Source organism: Poecilia mexicana, unplaced genomic scaffold (assembly GCF_051168715.1).
Source record: "Poecilia mexicana isolate PSO_F unplaced genomic scaffold, ASM5116871v1 scaffold_10, whole genome shotgun sequence".
In the NCBI taxonomy this organism is placed as follows: domain Eukaryota; kingdom Metazoa; phylum Chordata; class Actinopteri; order Cyprinodontiformes; family Poeciliidae; genus Poecilia; species Poecilia mexicana.
This window is the reverse complement of record NW_028263379.1, coordinates 12,792,912-12,806,159: the sequence shown is the minus strand read 5'-3', so window position 1 is coordinate 12,806,159 and position 13,248 is coordinate 12,792,912. Positions and strand designations below refer to the sequence as shown.

Genomic DNA, 13,248 nt, shown 5'->3' with positions numbered 1-13,248 from the left:
AGCTTTGCATAATGAATCATCAAAATCAATCTCCTCTCCTATTTGTCTTCCTCTTCTCTTTTTCATTACCCGACACAAATAACGGGAGTCCTAATCCTGAGTCTAACGCAGTTTTATTGGATACTTCAGCTACAGACGTGCAACATTGCAAGCAGTTTTTTCTATCTCTGAGCACTGGTATCAAATATTTAGTTAGTTGGCTGTGAAATGGTGGAAATGATCTGCAAAAGGTACACAGGATGTAATACTTTAGGATTTGTTTGTTGTTTACTTCAGTGCTGGTCATTGCATCCCCTCACTTTCTCCTCCTTTGTTGTTTTGTACGTCTCAGACACAACTTTTTGAAGGAAAAGGGAAGCGTTTTGTTCCTGCTTTGATAGTTTACTGTGAGGAAATGTGTTAATTTTGCCCCCACATAAAACATTTACCAGCAGGAGCTAATAAGGTTTGATCAGGAGATCCCAGTTTGCCTTATTTTATGCAAGTCAGCTGACTCAACTAGGAACTGGAACCAAAATGAGTGGATATGTGGTGAAATTATGGCTGGACAGTAAATCAATAATATATATCAGGACAGACATGTGATCAATATCAACAGATAATTCATCTGATAGAATATTCAATATTCAATGGGAGATATAGGCAGAGAAAGGGCTTTATCTTCTTAACAGGAGCTAAATTAGGATAGTGGAATCAACTAACTCACTCTCTCTTCGGTTACCTAGCAACTCACTCTTTGGTTACCTAGCAACAACCTGATGAGTGACTTGCAGAGCAGCAGTTTAAGGTTTTGCTTCTGTGCCTCAAATCTGTTTAAAACTAAAAAACAACTGCGTGGAGTGAAAACTGTCGAAGGTTAAAACCAAAAACGAACCAATAATTATCGATATCGACAATTATCGATATAGACTGAAATGAAACGCTTATATCATGATAGTTTTTTTTCAGCAATATCATTCAGCCCTGGGTTAAATGGGCATTTTCTGAAAGTAGTACACGATTGAATAAAGTTATGAGAGATTTTACCGCTTTATGACAAGAGAAAAAACTAATTTAAGAAGAAAACTAAATTGATATACAATTGTACGAACACCTAAGTAGGATGAACAAAGCCTATTCCGCTCTACCTCTTTTATTTTTCTACACTGTTTGCCTCTTAATAGTTGACCAATTTGCTTCCTGGGGCAGATACATTCTCCATTATTCAATACAGCCAACTGGACAACAGGTGGGAATTTCCCTCCTTTTGTAAAGCAATTCTGACACTGTGGGATACCCTGACCCACCGTTTGAATAAAACATCCACTGACCACCACAAAGTAACACCCCAAAAACAGCATCTTATCCCTTCCACCTGTGTTATTCCAGCCCACTCGCTCACCCAGAGTGGCTCCGACAGGCCCAGTAAATCAGCATGCCTGTAAGTAGGTCTCATTGACCCCTCAGTGTCCAATAGCGCCTGGATCTCTCTGGATCATCCGCTCAATATATCAATATCCATCCTGTTTCTTGTTTTAAGACCCCCACTCCCAAGCCAACACGCCCCACTCTCCCCACACTGAATGTCAAGCGGAGATTGGACTCATCAATTTCAGGAAGATGTGTACGTGTGTGTGTGTGTGTGTGTGTGTGTGTGTGTGTGTGTGTGTGTGTGTGTGTGTGTGAGCGGTGGAGCTTTTTCTATGAGGAAGCATGGCACATAAACTCATAAAAACACATGGCCTAATGCACTTTCCCTCTCTCTCAGACACACATAAATGTCCCAATCCCCTATGAGAGAAGTGGGTCAAGAACAGAAAGGGGGGAGATTGCCAAAAGGATCCAGTAGACGAGTTCATACATGCAAAAATCCATAAACTAAAGATCAGCAGCTCGGCGTACACCTGTCAGCTTGAATAGCCAGACTTTCACTGCTCTGCCGGAGCAGCTTGTGGTACGTCAGGGCAATTCGAGCGGCCATGCGGCAAACGCTGCAGCCAATCGGACGACATACAGATTCAAGCAATGATTACTCTTTCTGTTAGCCCCTGAAATGATGTGTGGAGGAGCTGATTAGCCGAGTCAATACATCTGGCAGGTGCACAAACTCTTGTTCGTTTTGCAGAGGCTCAGCACACACCCGAGCATGGAGAGCAAGAGAAAGGGAGAAAGGCAGAGAGAAAGAAAGAAGGGACAAACAAAGGAACAAAGACAGGAAAAGAAGACAGAAAAGGTAAACAAGTGCAGTTAGAGAGGCCAAATATTCCACTTTGTCAGGCCTCCAGATTGTGCTTAGCAAAGCGTTCTGATCGCAGGTCAGCTCCAGCCTTTAGGCACCTTGAAATGCCTAGAAGGATTCCACTCCACTGACACACTGCCATTTTGAATAGCTCAGCTTTTCCATCAGCAACAAATATTTCCCTGACACAATGTGCTTTGATGCAACTGAACTCCAAATACGTCTAGACAATAGGCTGAGTTGAGAGAGAGGTTTGCTTTCTTAGAGTCTAGTTTGACCTAGGAGACCTTCTCATTACACTTGATGAAAAACTAAACGTTCAAAGTTATTTTCTTGCCGCTACATTGCGCTAAATCAATTTTCTCCTTCCCCCGACAGGCAAAGGCAGTCCAGCCAAAGATCAAGGACATAGCACATTGGATTGTATCTCACCTCTGGCAGTGGCATGCCGTTGATGATGAGGTCTGGCTGCTGGTGACCCTGCCCTGTGAACGAGTGCTGATAGCCGTGGTTGGGGGCCGCATTGCGTGAGTTCTGGTTCTCCACGTTGAGGAAGGTGCTCTCGGAGCGCCTGCAGCCCAGTGGCAGGCTCTGCTGGTGGTAGTCGAAGTAGTTGAGCGAGGAGGTGAGAGATGAGCAACTCACCACATTCATCTTGTCTGTCTCCTCGACGTCTCGCGGCACCAGGCGGATGTCGTTCTTGCTCAGCTTCTTCTTCTTGCTGGATTTTTTCTGGTTGCCGTAGGAGTACTCCGCCACCCTGCGCAAGTAGAAGAAACTGAACAGACTCAATAAAGCAGTGCTCTGTCTTCCCCAACCAAGCCCACACAGTCAAAGAGCCTCGGCCCCGTCATGCTGGGTGGGGTGCCAGATGAAAGCTCATAGCCAGGGCCGGACTTAAAGCTGCTGCTGTTTTCTATCGTGGCTTGTTGTTGGTGTATGTAGACATGAGGAAATGAAGCAGATTCTGTGTAGCATACAGTCATTTAGAGCCACCATATTGGTGTACATGTATTGGGATCAAGGGTGAGTAACTCACTGTGGCGCTGCATCAGGACCAGGTGTGTTACTTTAGCTGTAGCGTTACATACTCATCTTTTTCTTGCAAAACAAGATATTTTTCTCACATTATAAGGAACTCGTAGTTTTTCATCAATATAGAAAAAGTACAGCTTAATAAGTAATAGCTTATATTATTGATTTCAAAGAAGCTCCTACATCTTGCAGAAAACTTACTTGTAAATTAGTTTTGTCTTTAGATATTTACCTTAGAAGCTGGATTGAAAATATTTCATAAGATTTTGTGTTTTTGTAGTGCAGTGAATTGATTATTTTGGAATATACAATCAATGCTCTTTGAGTATCCCTAGACAGTCAGATACTTTATTTCCAAATTAATCAGAAAACATAAATAGCAAAGCATCAGATTCAGTTTAACTGTCAAGCTTCCCATGCTGGTATATTTTCATCAGCACAGACAGAGCGTTTGCACAACTTTATATAAGATTAAAAATTTTTTTGTTTTTTTTTTGATGCTACAATCTTTGAGGAGTGGCTGTGGCATACTGTGTCATGGTAGCTTGTTTTATCTAATAAATTATGTACACTACAGTGTTAAATATCTTGTAAGTTGATGCTGAAGCATTGTTTACCGAAGGCATTGTGTTTTCTTTGCTCTTGAATTGCAAAAGCATGATAGGGGCACTTGAGATGGTACAAGTAAACTGAGGCAAAAGTCCAAAACCACACAGCCACAGAAATATATACATACTCCAGGGCTGCACAATATTAGAACTGTGACAATGTTTCAATTTTGTTGGATTTCTTTTTCATTGCACGCCTTCTTTTGTTTTGGTGTCTTTAAGGACCGAGTTACTGATACTCGCTTCGATACTTTACCAGTTTGGGTTCGTTTTTGCATGGAAGAAGACATCCTACAAAATGTGCCGTCTTTATCAGAAACCTTTTAGAAGAGACAAGTGCAAAGATGTGGACAAGGCCTAGAAAGTCAATGTGCACCTTTGTAACGTTGTATGTCTGCTTCATAAATATGCATGAAGACTTTTGTTTTTCTCCAACTTCTATACAGTTAAATATTTATAAACCAGGGCCTGTAAAGCTTTTTGTTTTGTTTTAGAACCTTTATATGTTTTGGAGATAAATGGTCATTAAAACACTCAAACCTCTCACATAATTTAATATGATGTTCTGAATTTCTACTGTATTTCTACTTACTTTGGTTCTGATCTCCTTTTTGAGTTACAAAATATGACACATTTTGAGCCTGATCAGACCCCAGTTACTGAGTGACCTCCTGCTGACATGTATAATTTATTGCAGTCATATAACCTCATTTCCTTACTCTAGACCACCAGTATTACTTTAAATTGTTGGTTGTCAAAATAGGCCAGAAATGTCATTCTGGAAGGCACAAATTTATGTGCGGTTGGCAGATGGCTCCATTTCTTTCCCGAAGTAGTCGGGTACAAAATGAGCAAAGCTGCAAAGGCACAAAATGGCAATGCAGAAAAATTACTAGTACTCCCTAAGCACCTCCAAAACGATGTGTACCTATTACTCTGTTGCACCAATCATGAAGTGAAAGCAACCTGTGTGGATGGGACACCAAGGCTGGCTCTGGCCCACTTCCTCCTGAAATCCGGCCCTGTTCAAAGCCCCTGTACGAGTGTGGAACGGCGCACAGAGGTGACCCACCACACCCGGCCTGCAGTGGAGCCGTCGTAAATGTTTGTTTGCATTTGCATGCTCAACAATCAACATGTCACAAACAGGCTGAAAATGCAAACATGCCAAAACCACAGAAGCAAGACAAAAAGGAACACACTGAACCTGAGAAGCACCACCGGTATATGCAATCATATTCAAAGCACAGAACACTCACTGATTCCAGTTTTTTCTTTCATTAGCAAGCAGGCCCACAAGCAATATAGAAAAGCAAGAGAACTGCAGATTCAAATTTGTTCGACGGCTCTCTGTGACTTCTGCAAACTGAAGCTGAGCATTTTGACTTTAATAAGAGCAAATGAGCAGCAGAGCTATGCTTTATCAAAGGATGCTCACATTGGGGGAAATGTCTACTCTTTGCAGAGCCTTGCAGTTTTTTTTCCACAGAATAACAGATGTTAAGTAGTCCAGTGATGACTACAGCCCTCACAGGACATATTTACCATCATGTCTGGTGTTTTTGTTTTTTTTTGCAAATTTTACTTTACAATCTCTACTGAGTCAAACTCTGAAAGGTAGAATCTAACTCGATAAGATAATCCCTGTGGCTTATGTCCTTTATTAGATCCATAACAAGTATAGAGAGATCTGTGAAATTGCAATCTCTGTTCCTGTCACTTTCTGAAATTTCTCTGCTCTACTCAGCCACACTGGTCTTTGGTATTCACCCCAGTGCAGCACCAGGGCTATCGCTTTTTTTTTGTTTGTCTTTTCATTTGCGTCTTGTTGCAAGCACGCAACCTCAATCAGCTCCTTCGTGATGCAGAGGGAAGAACTTAGTAGAAAATACAACATCTCTCCTCTTTTTTTCCCCATCCTTCGTATTCACATGTTCTCTCCGCCTTATGCCCAAATCGAAATCTTGGAGGAGAGAACTTCAGAGCGAGACAGACTGACAGAGGACAAGCAATAAATTGGAGATAACTGCTCCTCATATTCGAGGTGGTGACTGAGAAGCAGAGCACATCAGCGCTGATTAAAGCTCCCAGCGGGGAGACGGGCTCACAATGGGAGAGAGGAAAGTACTGGGAGCAGTTTTGAATTTCGAATTTGTTGTTTGTCTGTCACCGTGTCTTCGCTGCGCAAAATGTATGAGTGACATTTAAATAAGAGCAAATGTTTTTAATCAAGCTGTAACTTCACAGATTTATTTTTTCCCTCTATTTTCAATCAAAGCTAATTCAAAATTACATCTGGAAAAGTATTTTTAGTCAGACAGGAAAGATGACTTCTCCGGGTCAACTCTCAAATGTGGAGCAGCAATCATTTCTGATGCTTTCCGTCAAGAAACACTTAATTTCCATATCTAATCTTGTCAGCTGAAAACATTTGGGAAAAAAGAAAACTTTAAATCAGTACAGTAGAAATAAAAATCTGATCACTATTATGCTCATTTTTCTGCATTTCTTCTCCTTTTAAAAATAATGAGGTGAACCTCAAATCAACAAAATTATGTCAGGAACAAAATACGACTATAGCTTCAGGTTAAATTCTCAAATCCAATCTATATGTAAATTTTACAGTCGTAATGTGGCACATGCAGGGAAATCAAAGCCAGAGCTGATGCTCAGATTGATGAAGAAAACAGAGTTCGCAGAAATGCATCAAAGGAGGGGGGAATAATCAGCTGCTTTTACCCATAAACCTGCCTCCTAACAGTTCATGACACTGATGTAACTGATAATATCTTCTAAAGCACAAGCCTAATCTCCTACATTTATTTTAGAGTAGCTCCTTCTGATGTGCCTTGATGAAAACAGAGGGGAATCGGAGTGATCCTGGAGGACTGTCCATAATCACAGCAGATTAAAGCTGATAACAGCCAATCAGCCACGGTGGACGTTAAATAATAAATGTCCCGGACTGCCATTGAGGCAGCAGGACGTTAATTGTCCGGCAACACATCCGCAAATTGAACATGACAGTCGAACCGTCGTATTTATGAGTCAATTGGTTACAATGGAAGGATTAAATCCATCAATCACCGTTTGCCTTAATGCAGAACAGTGGGCCTCAGCAGAATGTGTCTGATTTAAAGCAGTCGGGTTCATTTAGGTCTACTTCAGATGTGGAGCCGAGAAGGGAGAGAGAGAAAAGGGAGAGGAGGGGGCGAGAAACGATCTGCAGTCCTCACATACAGGGCCTCTACATGCTGCATGATAAAAAAGCAATGCACTGTCAACTGGCACAATCACATTCACACACATTCCAGGGTTCCTACGCAGTCTGGAAAAAGTCAGGATTTTGATTTATCTAAATATTTAAAAAATGCAATTTCAGAAAAAACATAAAAGAAAGATGAGTTTTTTCATTGATTAATTCGTAGAGGGCATCTTTTAATGCACACTCATTACAAATTAAGACAAATTGTTACATTTCGCCTTTCTTTCTTTTTCTTTTCTTCTTTTTTTGTACTACAGCCTCTTAGATAAGGGTTGGATACTGAATCTTTGTTAAATGGGTGTGGAAACCTTTTCTTAACAAAAAGATAGTCCACATCACCAGCTGTGATTTAAAGTGTCTGTAGTTAATGAAGGACAACATATTGAGCATATTTGACAAGTTGTACTGGCATTTTGAAGTGTCTATCTGCCAAAATTAAAACTAAAACAGCCCTCAGAAGTATTATTTTACAGAAAATAAAAGCCAATTAGGCTCAAAAATACAAGATGTTGTGATAAACTCCCAGACTCTGTAAAAATCTGGAATCTGATTTTAAAATTGACAAAGTTTGGAGAGGAACAGATCCCTGGTTTCATTATCTAAAATTTTCTTAATTTCTGAAAAATAAAGGGCTTTTTACGTTCGTAGCAGCCATTTGACCAAATTTTTTCTGTCTCAGTTTTACCTGGATCTTCTGTTTGTGAATTGGGTTGTTATTCTGGAATGTGGAGGAACATTTTGTACTCAAAATATCCACATATTTATGTTACAGGAATTGTTGAAACCACTTGTAGTTTCTTTTATATATGGCTCACCACCCAGGATGTTCTTCTGTCAGGGGCGGCACGAGTGATTCATCAAAATTATATTTATATATTTATGCCATTTGTTTCCTGAACATATGTTTAATTGCTATTTCCATTTTCCTTCACCTGTTTTCGAATACATAGTAACCAGTATCAGAGTCAAATTGACTCTAAAGTTTATATCTGACCACAGGTTCTGATAAGTCTGTGCTTAGCTAAAGTTTTTAAGGTAAATTTATTTTATTTTCTATAACAAGCTGAAAATATAAAATAGATCAATCAAATCTGAAATCTGAAATACTATTTTCTTAAAAACTGATTTTAAAAAAAAAACTTTGTCGTACTTGTGAAAACACACACAAAAAGTGCTTTTGTAATGCTTATGTAGTTTGAGAGGAACATAAATATTGGGCCCAAGGGACTCAGTTGCCCAGGCCCCCTTTCATATCAGAACCGCCACTGGCTGAACTATTTATAAATTTGAGTCTAGAAAAAAATCTGAACATTTGTAGGAACCCTGACATTCACATGTCCTGTGTTCATTCAGTACCTGCAGTTGTATGTCCGGATCTCCTTGTTGTCCCTCTTGCATTTGACCGCCACAAAGATCATGGTGATGAAGAGGATGGCCGCAATGGAGCCCAGGGCGATGATGAATATGAGAGACAGGTTGACGGGTCCGATGGTCTCTTGGGCGTTCAGATCCGGAGAGAGGTACACCACGATGTAGGCCGAGGCAGAGAGGGAGGGTTTGCCATGGTCCCTGGCCACCACTGTGATCTCATAGGTGGACTTGGCGTTCTCCCCAAACATCCTGGTGGAGCGAACCTCTCCATTCACCTGGTCGATCTCAAAGAAGGCCCTATCGCCCTCTGAGATGGTGTAGGTCAGCCGCCCGTTCTCCCCTTCATCATAGTCATCAGCTTTCACCTGGGTCACCCTGTACCCCACCACGGCGTTCCTCGGGATGGAGACCTCCGCTGTGCCGTTGACCAGCGGAGGGTTTGTCATCACAGGCGTGTTGTCGTTGACGTCCAGCACCACGATGCGAACTGTGGCGTTGCTGGACAAGGACGGGTTGCCGTTGTCTCTTGCCAGAACTTTGAAGTCAAAAGTCCTGGTGTATTCATGATCGAATGACCTCATGGAGTAAATGCGGCCTGATGGGTTTATGCTCACGTATGTGTTTACATCCATGTGCTTAATCTCACCAGGGACTATGGAGTAGGAGACTGTGCCGTTCATGCCCAGGTCTGGGTCCTCTGCTGACACAGCCAGCAGACAGGAACCTGGGAGGTTGTTCTCCATTACCATCTCTTGATAGTGTGGCTTCAGGAAGTGTGGCGGATTGTCATTCTCATCTGTGACTTTGACCACCAGAGATTTGGTGGCGTGTAGCTGAGGGATGCCGCTGTCCTCTGCCTGGATGGTCAGGTTGAAGGTGTCCTTCTGCTCTCTGTCCAGTTTCCCATCGACCAGAATGGTGGAGAAGCTCTCATACTCTTGCAGCCTGAAGGGAACATTGCCCTGCAGGGTGCACTTCACTTTCCCGTTGGCCCCCGAGTCCTTATCTGACACCCTCACCAGCGCAATCACATACCCACGCTGCGCGTTCTCACTCACTTCCACCATCTCCGTGTTCAGCGAGAGCAGGCTGATCACAGGTGGGTTGTCGTTCGTGTCCATCACGTTCACTGTGACTTTGCAGTGAGCCGGGATGGAGTTGGGACCCAGATCTTTGGCCTGGACGTCGATCTCATAGATCTTCGTGGTCTCGTAATCCAACACGCTGTTGACAGTGATGATCCCCGTCCTGGGGTCAATTTTGAAAGCCTCCCTCGTTTTCTCGGTGACGTAACTGTTGAACGAGTACACAACCTCCCCATTAGTGCCCTCGTCAGGATCCGTGGCGTTCAGGTCTATGACTAATGTGTTGACGGGGGAGTTCTCCATCACATTCACCGTGTAAACCGGCTCGTCAAAAACGGGGTTGTTGTCATTAGAATCTATCACTTTAATGTTTAACTGGACCGCGCCTATCTTCGGAGGGTCTCCTCCGTCCTCTGCGCTGATTTCATACGTATAGTGGGACTGGGTCTCTCTGTCTAAAGATTTCTGCACGACAAGCTCTGCGATCTTGGATCCGTCCCCTCTAGTTTTTATTTCTAGACCGAAAAGCTCGTTTGGGGTGATGGAATAGGACTGCACTCCAAAGATCCCCGAGTCCGGATCGCTCGCACCCTCTAGGGGAAACCTGGTACCAGGGGATGCGTTCTCGGAAATTTCTATGTCAATGTGGCTCGTCGGGAACCGGGGCGCGTTGTCGTTCAAATCCTCGATTTCAACTTTGATTACGCAGATCTCCATGGAGTTTGACATCACTTCTAGGGAAATAATGCACTTCGGGTTTTGTCTGCAAACTACATCCCGATCTATCTTCATCTGGGTTGTAAGAATCCCGGCCGGACTGAGTTCCACCCATCGCGGTTCTGAATTAGAAATAACCCTCAAGTAAGGAGGCTGCGGCGCAATCTGAAATCCCTGCTTGAGCGCGTCCCTCGTAACGTTCCCAATCACCGACCCGGGCTTCATCTCCTCGTTTATTCCATATTTCAGGTTGATAACAGCCTCAGTTCCGACCCAGAATAAAAGGAAAACGGAGGCTAGTTGTATTAATTCCATCTCCAGGGCTTGCTGTTGAACCTGTTGAGTTTTTCTGAAGAATTACGCACAAGGATGCGCGTCAAAAATAGGAGAAAAAAACGCGCAGATAAATCATCTCTTTAACAAAAACAAAAAAAATAAGTTTGATTGAAAGTCTCTTCTATATGCAGTCAATGAGCTCTAATTCTAACAAGTGCCTATTTGATTCTTCTCAGGCAGAGCACATCTTCCGGTCTGCTGCAGCGGGAGAAACACTGAGCGCGACAGAATAGTAAAAACATGCTGAATCTTCTTACAGTTGGGATTTAGCCGTGGAAATCCGCGCAGCTCCCAAAGAGCAGAGAACTGATCTTACGCACGATTCATCTGTTAAAGTGTCCATTTTTTTTAAGAGAGCAAAAGGGAGGAGAAAAAAATGCTGCAGAGACTCAAGTCCGCAGAAATCTTTATCTTTCACGCAGATGGAGTGATGTGGCTGAAAAGTCTGTGTGAATTTCACCGCCCCGACCTGACAGGGGGTCGATATTCAGGTCGTCCTTTTTTTGGATAAAATAATCACTCTTTTTAATTAGAAGCAGCAATTTTTAAAAAATCCTCTTGAAAATCGCATCTCATGAAAAAAAAAAAAGAAGATCTTCAAGCAGGGAAATGTTCAACAGTCCGGATATCTTTTTTGCGTAAAAGGGGTGCAGTTGAAGGAATGTCTCATCACATCACTCAAACTCCCGATTACCTTTTCATTTCCAGCAGATTTAGTCCTTCCTCCAACCCCCTCCTCAAGTCTTCAAGCTTTCACTTCCTAATTAATTCCCTCGCATCTCGCTTGGAAAGGCTAAAACAGATCCCAGTCAATAGTCCAGGCGCACAAAAAGAAAACAAAAAAAATCCGCTGAAAATGCAGCCAGTTGGGATGAGGCGATGCCAGAGCTTACTGTACGTTCAAAACGCATCTTATGTGTGGCTGCAGAGAAACTGAAGCACAGTAGCCTATATCCAGCCTGACTGAGGCAGAGAGGGATGGAAAAAAAAGAGAAAGAAATCACAACTCGTTGCCAGTAGGCTGTCTAGTTGACTCCAACAAGCGCTCCTCTCGCTTCGCTGGTGCACACTGGCAGACGCGCAGCTCCGAGCTGAGCGCTCAGTCTCAGGACCCGCAATCCCCTCAGCCAATCAGGGGTTACTCAGGAGGGCCGGAGCTGCTGGTGGGTGGGGCGAAGTAGAGCAATGAAACGCGGCCAACTACCTGTTCTCCTGCAGATGGAAGACTCTACAGGCAATTATGGTGTACACGTTAAACACGAAATTAGATGGTCGTTAGGGCTGCTTCCACAAGTATGGTTCTGTGGGGACGTGGAGAGGGGGGGAATCACCGTGGGAGTGGATCTCTGAGAGGGATTTCACGGGGGCCCACAGTAGAGAGAAAAAAAAAGAGGAATCGTGTTTTTAATGCAGCAGAGGCGCAGAGGAGAGGTTACGAGGGGTAACTTTCCAGAATGTTGCTCGTTTTCTCTTCTGCAACAAGCGCCATGAATCTACTTCTAGCCAGATTTTTCACCCTAAAGCTTCGTTTGCCCATTGTTTTAGTCTTTTGTTTGTTTATTTATTTTAAGTTGTGGACCTCTGAGTAGAGCTGGTGGTATTTGCCGAACCAGAGATTAGACCTGGAGGTGGAAAAGCTGACAGAAACACAAGACCAAACTATTCTTCTAACTATGGAGCTCCAACAAAATAATGAAGCTTTACACCAGTGTCATGTTTGCATCACATGGATATTTACCAAGAAACTAATGATTATTAACACTGGAAATAAACGCTGGAGGCAGTGCAGCACTATTGACCTGAGGGAAGCAAGCGGTAAATGTTAAATATTTCTGGTAAGAGTAAATGTCTGACAGAAAAAGTACATTGTTAAAAAGCAATATTTCAACTGGAGCTAGAGGGAGCACTATTTTACTGATTTTTATGTAGTATTACATTTCTATCAAATGTTTTACATGCTGAAATTTTAGTAAGTGTTTAATAGAATAAGATTTCTAGTGACACTTCTAGTAAATCCCTATCCAACACACATATAATAACGCTTTAAAGTTCAGGAAGCAGCATCAAAAATGTTTATTTTAAATGATCCAAACCCCATGCAATCCTTATTAGCACTAAATTTTATAGTAAAATAAAAATTAAATCACCATGTCCCGTTATGTGTGTTGCTTAGCCCTCACATTAAACACTTTGCATTATTTATTATAGCAAAGTGTGGTTTAGCAGTCATGTGTCAGGAACAGGATCCCAGTTAAAGTGGATGAATTTACAGAAAATCACTATTTCTTCACTGATAAAAGTTAAGGTGTGCAAGGTGAATATTTTGTGGCCCCTCATCTGGCATCTGGAGCAGCAGCTTAGTTTGCTTATGCTTTGGGCTGGATCTGCAGGGATATTAAATGCACCAGAACTTTTTTTAGGTTCTCAAAGACTTTTCACAGCAGACAATTATCGTTTGTGACATCACATGGTAATAAAAAAAGTACAATTTTTTCTCTGTGATTTTACACCTACTACACTTCTTAGTTTTTACATTTTATGATAAAATAATTTTTAAAGTATTGTATATAATAAAATTTTGCTTTTCACAACACTTCAAAAGCAGGTTCATTA

General features: G+C 42.3%; 1 protein-coding gene across 2 annotated transcripts in view; it reads right to left on the bottom strand.

Annotated features, from left to right (window-relative positions):
• pcdh19 (protocadherin 19) overlaps window positions 1-11,971 on the bottom strand; it is a 79,875-nt gene extending 67,904 nt beyond the window's left edge. The window contains exons 1-2 of one of the 2 annotated variants that reach the window (XM_014982370.2): window positions 8,483-11,971; window positions 2,651-2,996 (exon numbers count right to left, since the gene is read on the bottom strand). In XM_014982370.2, coding sequence (XP_014837856.2) covers window positions 2,651-2,996; window positions 8,483-10,614 — 2,478 coding nt within the window. In that variant the 5' untranslated portion in view covers window positions 10,615-11,971. The remainder of the gene's footprint in view (window positions 1-2,650; window positions 2,997-8,482) is intronic. The other variant, XM_014982373.2, reaches the window with a different exon arrangement.
• Between the last annotated feature and the right edge of the window lie 1,277 nt (window positions 11,972-13,248).